This window comes from Montipora foliosa, chromosome 12 (genome assembly GCF_036669935.1).
Source record: "Montipora foliosa isolate CH-2021 chromosome 12, ASM3666993v2, whole genome shotgun sequence".
In the NCBI taxonomy this organism is placed as follows: domain Eukaryota; kingdom Metazoa; phylum Cnidaria; class Anthozoa; order Scleractinia; family Acroporidae; genus Montipora; species Montipora foliosa.
In genome coordinates this window covers 17717316-17724815 of record NC_090880.1, presented here as the reverse complement: position 1 = coordinate 17724815, position 7500 = coordinate 17717316, and the positions used below count along the sequence as shown (strand labels likewise).

Below are 7500 nucleotides of genomic sequence, written 5' to 3'. Positions count from 1 at the left end.
CATGTATAAACTTGAAAGGTTGTCGGTAAACTATTAGGTATGCAGAACATTTGAACAGGCTTTTACTTTAGGTACTAAATACTTGTTGCAGATAAAGATAACGTATATAAAAGGAAAAAAGAATGAGAACAATACCTAACCAAAATACAATATTTAAAATACTGTATCCAGTACACACAGACATACCCAACATTTTAGACAAGAAAACAGAAATAAGGAGAAATCATAATAACCTAACAATTATTTAATACAACTTACTCGCAATTTTCAGTTTGCTACAAAATGTACAAGAAAATAGTAGTCGAGAAGACTGGTTTTTTTGGGCTGCAGAAACTACTTCTGAAAATGGGAAAAAAGGCGAGTAAAGCAAGTACAACATTTTTACTAGTATTGTCTAAGTTGTTTACTACATGTATCAATTCTTGACTTGATCGTTTTCCACCTTAGTGCTCCAGAAATATGGAAATGGCTGTCAAGACCAAATAATATTTTTGGTGCCATCCACCCAAAAAACCCCAGTTTTTGTTGATCGCATTGAAGGTATGTGTATAAATATTTTAACTAGCCTTAAGGACGTTCGCGCCCAAAACGTTCCCACGTACAGATGTTTTTAAAATTTGCCACACAGAAAGGTAATGATCTACTTTTGCCAAAAAGGAAAAAAAAAAGGGGGGGGGGGGGGTTACCGTGCTCGTTTTCGAGATCATGAGGTGCACTTTTAGAAGCTAGCGTTATTTTAAGACGATCTTAGCTTACAACTGTCAGCAATAAAAAAAATACATTAGTGCAATTTAGATCAGGTAAACGTACTCAATTCAACAACATAACTAATATAACTAAACAAATTTTTGCAGGTGATGTCTTTTTTTGAGATGAAATAGACCTTGAAAAACGATACATATTAGTCTAAGAAAGAATTTAAAAAAAACTTCGGTCGCACGAGAGCATAAAAGGCGAAATATTTGTAACTTCTCACGTCCAGATTTTTTTTGTTTTTTGTTAAAATGGACAAAATCAGGAAAGGAAGTGATCTACGGAAAGAAAAATGGGGGTCACCGAGTATTTAAGAGAGTAAAATCGCTACGAAGTTTTCAAAGCGATTGTCTATTCGCACTGTCACGCCATTGCGTGACATTTCCGAGAAGACCTGGGTCCACAGCTATCCCATAATGCCAAGTGCTTTCACGTTCCATTCTTGTGGAAAATGTTCGCACCCTGTTTGCACCTTTAGCATCGTGTTTACCTTCGTGGTCTGCGATGCAGGACGTGTGCGTGACGTGCGCGAAAAAATGCGCAGTAGCAATGGGCGCGAACGTCCTTAAATGCACAAGATTTTCAAGAATAACTGGTGTAAGAGTTAGATAGAATAAATCTCAATGTAGCTTGATGACCATTCCATTAAAAGAAAGATAAAAAAAGTTAATGACTGTGTTAGAAAATTGTTGCTTAAAGACCATATTGTTTAATTTACTGCTGCAGGTCCTGTCCTCAATGACTTTGATCAAACAAGGTTGTTTGATAAAATTAAAGCTATGATTCATGGCCTTAGTATGGAAAGCTGAGACTGCATGTGATTTCTCATATATATACAGAGCACAAAGTAATTGTAAAACCTGTATTCAGTAGTCACCCTTGGTCACCTTACTGTAGGTTGCAGGCTGTAAGTACTAATCAGACACAATAAGATGAACTCTTTTGCCTACTTTAAGGGTCTAGTTGTTTTAGTATCACCCAACTAGTCGGACAGAAAAGGCAACAATAAAGTTAGCAAATGCAAATTGAAGAAACACATGTATTTATTTGGGAATAAAACGAAAGAAAGCGTCCCACTTTTTGCTACTCAAGGACTATTACTAATAGTCCTCTAGTAGCGTAGCCAATTAAAATGCAGGATTTGCGTTAGTCCACTAGTTGGGTGATATTACTCAACAGTTAATGTGTTTTTTCTCTGTATCTTCCTCAAAATTCCATCAGTCTTTAAAGTGCTACTATGATCAAAAAATCATTTTCTTCTTTTCTTCAGATTTTGATTTGATTTTTGTTCCCTGGGCTTTGATTTTGATCCAAAGGCTGTTTATTTTGAGTGTAAGGTTCGGATTTCACGCTCCGCCATTATTCACGTTCAAAAGTGATCGATTGGACCTCAGAGGGATGGATCTAGGGAAATGTGACGAAATTTACTCACTAGATTTAAATTTCAGCATGTAAATGCAACTTCTTATATATGCAAAACACAAGTTTAAAATTCTGAAAGCCTGAACCTCCTGTGCTGCATTTTAACTCAGCCGCATACACACGCATTGCAATCTTAAACCAGTAAGTCTATGACGTAATTTTCTCCTCGATCCAGCTCTCTCAAAATTTTAAAGTTAGTAACGGTGGAGCAATAAATAAGAAAATTCCAGTTAAAATAAACAGGTGTCTTTTTAAAATAAGAACTTAAAACTTGGGTCACTTAGTGTTAAGTAAACATTGTTTTGAAATCCAAAGAAAAACAAGAAAAAAGATTTTAAAGTTAGTAATGGTGGAGCAATAAATATAAAATACGAACTTAAAACTTGGGTCACTTAGTGTTAAGTGACCTTAAAACTTAGTGTTAAGTTAACTATGTTAAGTTAAGATAGTTTTGAAATTCAAAGAAAAAGAATTGTTTTTTTGGTCGTAGTGGCACTTTAAAGAAATTGCAACAAGAAAGTAATTTCAATCTATCAGTTTTCCTTAAGAACAAAATTAATACAGTGTAATTAAGACAGCTAGTGATAATTATTTATGTCTCTGCAGTTTGATCTCACAAATGAAACAGCATAAAAATGCAAGGCTGAGAATGTTGTGCTCTTTCCTAACAACTTATCTAACCTCCAATCATGCTCAATTAGGATTGCTTCTATGTTCTTATATGATTACCTATACTTATTAACCAAAAAAATGATAAATAAGGTAAAAAAGGGAGATGTTTAAAATCTACTGGAAGCGACGTGACCAATGGAGACAGCTGCGCAGACAACAAGAAAATGAATTACAACAGATGACCTCTGGAACTGACCACCAGTTGGGCATTGTGGAGGACAATCCTGCCGCTAGTGAATGCCAAGCCATCATCCAAACAAAAGTTAGCATACAGGACTTTCTAGGCATTTTAAAAATGTATAAACCTGTAGTTTCTGATACGAATATGTTCATTCCTTCTCAAACTTTCTGCTATAAGGATCAAAAGAGCTTCATAGTTTAGCTGGCAGAAAAGCTGTTACAGGATATTGATGGGAGATGATTTTTCCCACCCAACCAGATTACCGCCACTTTTTGAAGATGCAAGCAACTCTCGGTAAATTTGAAAATTCAATGTCTCCACCCTGGTTGTCATGGTAAATTTAATGGTGGTGAAGAATCTAATCATACATGTATGATCCATACATGTATGCACACTGTGTTCTCTCATGAATTAAGGCGTATATTTTTAATTCTCATACTTGTAATCTTGATGGTAAAATAATATTGCACCGACTGAAAGAGATGCTACAATCATTCTAGAGCAATACTTAATAAAGAACTTTTTAACCATGTTAATTTCATAGATACAATATGGTGGCTGTTTGCAGAACTTGCAAAAAAATTAATTATAATATCTGAGTAAAGAAAAAGAAAGCAATACAGTCACAAAAATGATCAAGAGAATATGTCAAATAAGAAGTTCCAAGGATTTTCAAATATTAGTCTTCCAAATGAACAAGTAAAGCACATATCCAAACAGTGATGATTCCAAATTGATAACCACCCATTTTCAAATTTCTTCTTTTAAATTACAAGTTTTAAGTGAAGGTAGAGCAGTGTACCAAATTGAATTTGTCCAGCTACCATAATGTTCACAAAATTTTGGAATTTTACAGGTACATGTACAACAAAAGGAAATTACTAATTTAAAAGAAACGACGCGTTCGAAGGTATGTAAGCATTGCTGAATTAACTGAAACAGTCTGCAATACTAAGTGTTACAGGGCTCAATAATTATTATAATTATCGAGAATGTTCTTTGAAAGTGATCGGAACTGTTTAGAAATTTTGCAAAGGTCATGTGTCACGCAGTGTCTAACGGTCGCTCGGTCGCCTGGGGAACCTTATTTGAGAACGCGGGCAACCAAATTTCTGAACGAGTAGCCTGAACGGGTGCCTAACTTATCACAAGGTGCTTCATCCTCACTTTTACTTAATTAATTCTGGGCTCTTGAAAAAATGACTTGGGCTACTAACTTTTAATGTTGGAAGCCCGAAGGGCTCCGGAAAATTTTTCTTTGGTAGCAGCCTTGAACTGACATAAGTTTTAAAAAAATCCTTTTTTGTAACAACAGTAAATAGCTACTTTTAGAAACATCAAGGCTCACTTTGGATAGCTACATACGTGGCTCTCTAGTCTTCTGTTGTGGTTGTTCAGGACTTTGTTTCCTATGTGTAATTTCGAATCAATATTGTGTGACAAGTGACAAGTGAAGGGACTTCCTGGTAAATGTGTGACTGCTATCATCAAGATTGGTTTCTGTGGTTCGTGATAATGTGGAAGGAGTCTTCAAGAGATTTTGACAGAGAAAGGGAAAGTGCTTTGCCTGCAGTAGTCAGATAAGCATACAGAACTACTGTATTGTGGTGATTGTAGTGAGATTGTAATAAGAGCAATTGCTCCCGTTACTGAAGATTAACCAAGTTGTCTTTGTTAGGAATAGCACAGTTGTTTAATATCTTTCTGCAGGTAACTTGTCAATGATTACCATAACACATGAATTAGACCTCAATACATGTATAATCTACAAACTTGGCTTCCAGCTATTTACTATTTCACACTACTTTAAATAGTGTTAATTCAAATCTCTGTTTTAATATTTACCACCAGAAACCTTTGGAAGATAAAAGTGAAGAGGTAACAATACAATTGACTGTCATGATTTTTTTTTTAATTTTTAAAGCTACACATTGTTTCCGGTTCTTAATTAAGGAACATCAGGCTGTGAAGCTAATGGGGTTGTCATGACTTACATGTAGGAATCGGAAATTCTTGTTGTTGTCACGACCTCCATTAGCTTCACAACCCGATGTTGTCTACAAAATCCCCTGTGGCAGTTGCTCTTGGAATTACATTGGCGAAACAGGCGGATCCTTTGCCACGAGGGAAAAAAAACATATTAGAAATGTGAAGACAGCAGCCAAAGGCTCCAGAATTGCCAATCATGCTTGGTCTCACAACCACGTCAGTGACTTCAACAATGCGTCGAACATTGACAAAGGAAATTTCTACAATCTTGGCACACCTCTACCACGTCTGACGCAGACAATAACTCGCGCCCACTTCCAGGACAATATTGCATACTTTTTAACAAAAATTCTTAATCACTAATTTTTTTTTCCCCTATTTTCACTCTATTGTTATCATTTTTATCTCACTAACATATTCTTGGAATTTTAACTTCATTCATCTGATTGCCTTTTGAAGACCACAGTTCTTGCAATTTTTAATATTTTTAGCCAGAGAATGGCCATTTAAGTCCAGTCCAGTCTCTTAACATTCATTTACGTCTAAAATAACACAGGCAGCTCTTTTCTGGAGCCAAACAATTATGTCACATTTAGATGTTGACCTCCATACTGTTCCGCCATACAGGAATACCGGCTTCATGGTTGCATTCTAATAGAATACCTATAAGTTTCAATAGTTTCTTACAAAAGACTTAGGCCAGTTATTTAAACAAAGTCTAAATTAAGCCGCGGCTTAAGACAATTAGTGGACCTCCAAATCTGTTTATAAGCGGTATATTTTAAGTAGATAAATTGCTGTCTAGTTTGGAATGCAAACCTTCTTGTTATCATCAGCAGCAGACAATATTAAGATATGACTGTTGGTAATATTGAAAATGGCTTAGAACGCGGTTTTGTTAAACATTGTCTAAACTATGTTTTAATAATCGACCCTTAGTGTTCAACACAGTCACTAAAATTAAGGTCTTGATCAACATAGACTCCAAGTAACTTATGACGTGTGGTACATGTATTATCTGAAACTTCCTTATTATTGGTTTAACTCACATCTAATCGACATTGGAAACACTAATCTTAGTGCGTCGCCTAGACCCATTTTACAAACATAGATTTTGTCTTATTGGTACGGAATATGAAATGATTATTACTAGACTAGACCTCAGTTTCTATAAAACAATAAAACTTCCTCTTACAATACTTTTCTCTAGACAGATTCTGGACAAGATTCAGTCATGTACATGTACATTCTATGTTATTTGTAGATAAACATCAGAAAGCAGCGACACCTAAGACTGATGGCAGAACCAAAGGATGGGGTTCAACTATGAGTGAGATTGATTCAGCAACATCATCAAGATACTTTTCTAGGAATGCTTTGTACCAGGTGAAAATGAACCTAACATTATGGATACATTAAGTACCAGCACATTTCACGATAATATTGATTGTTTATTTTAACTAAAATTTATTTCTCTTTCCACTACTTTGCAGGAGGTATATGACTGGGTTGGGTCAATGGAAAAGGCTCCTCAGTCTATACTTTACCCTTCACACACAAGGAAAACTGATTAAACATGCAGATGAAGTAAAAGGAAATTCTGTTGTTCATGTCGCTCAAAGGGTACTTACATATAGTATCATACAAATTAATATAGACAAACGAAACTATTAAACAAATGATGGTAGTCCAATTATTAACTGTTGCTTTCATGAACATAAATTACCTGAAGTGCATTAAATCATGATCCTCAATAGGTCAATCTGTCAGCCTTGTTGACTGTTCAACCACTTTCATTTACTAAATATCACAAGGAAGACAAGTGTATTCGAAAGCATAATACGTCGTAACAACAGACTTGCCAACTGGAAGAAAGCAAACAAACCAAAAAAAACATGTTTCAAGAAATGCATGAATCCATTACAGCACCTTTTCATCACATTTAAGAATTTGCTATTATACAGTGATTCTTTGCATCTGGTATTTGACAAATACTGAATTGTGGAGACAAGTTGTCGTCCAATTATGCCAGTTGCCATTCTCCTTAGCATTTGCATCAGTTCAATTTTAGAGAATCATGTACTTTCCAGTAATTGAAAATTATGACACCACCATCACCAGTTCCCTTGGCAACGAAGCCTTTCGAGGAATCGACACTTGGGACATTAACATCACCAGTTCCCTTGGCGACAAACCCTTTCGAGGAATCAGACTGGCTCAGTTTTGTCTAACCAGGAAAGAGGCTCTCTTTAAAAGCATCGATACTTGGAACAGACTGGCTGGATCATGTCTAACTGACCAGGGACGAGACTCTTTGAGAGCATCGATACTTGGGACAGACTGGTCAAATTGTGCCGAACCAGGGACGAGACTCTGAGAGTACCGATACTTGGGAAAGACTGGTTCAGTTTTGTCTAACCAGGGACGAGGCTCTCCCAGAGCATCGATACATGTAATTGGGACAGACTGGCTAAATCGTGTTT

The 7500-nt window shown here is 35.9% G+C and overlaps 1 protein-coding gene across 5 annotated transcripts in view; it reads left to right on the top strand.

Annotated features, from left to right (window-relative positions):
• Positions 1-7500, top strand: part of LOC137979717 (uncharacterized) — a 23682-nt gene that overhangs the window by 15036 nt on the left and 1146 nt on the right. For 3 of the 5 annotated variants that reach the window (XR_011118399.1, XR_011118401.1, XR_011118400.1), the window contains 6 exons: positions 272-357; positions 448-540; positions 2024-3938; positions 4880-4906; positions 6282-6403; positions 6511-6640. Coding sequence is in view for 1 of the 5 variants with exons in the window: in XM_068827039.1 (XP_068683140.1) it covers positions 272-357; positions 448-540; positions 1480-1562 (262 nt within the window). In the remaining 4 variants the exon portion in view is untranslated. Of the gene's footprint in view, positions 1-271; positions 358-447; positions 541-1479; positions 3939-4879; positions 4907-6281; positions 6404-6510; positions 6641-7500 lie in introns of those variants that run through there. The other 2 variants (XR_011118402.1, XM_068827039.1) reach the window with 2 other exon arrangements.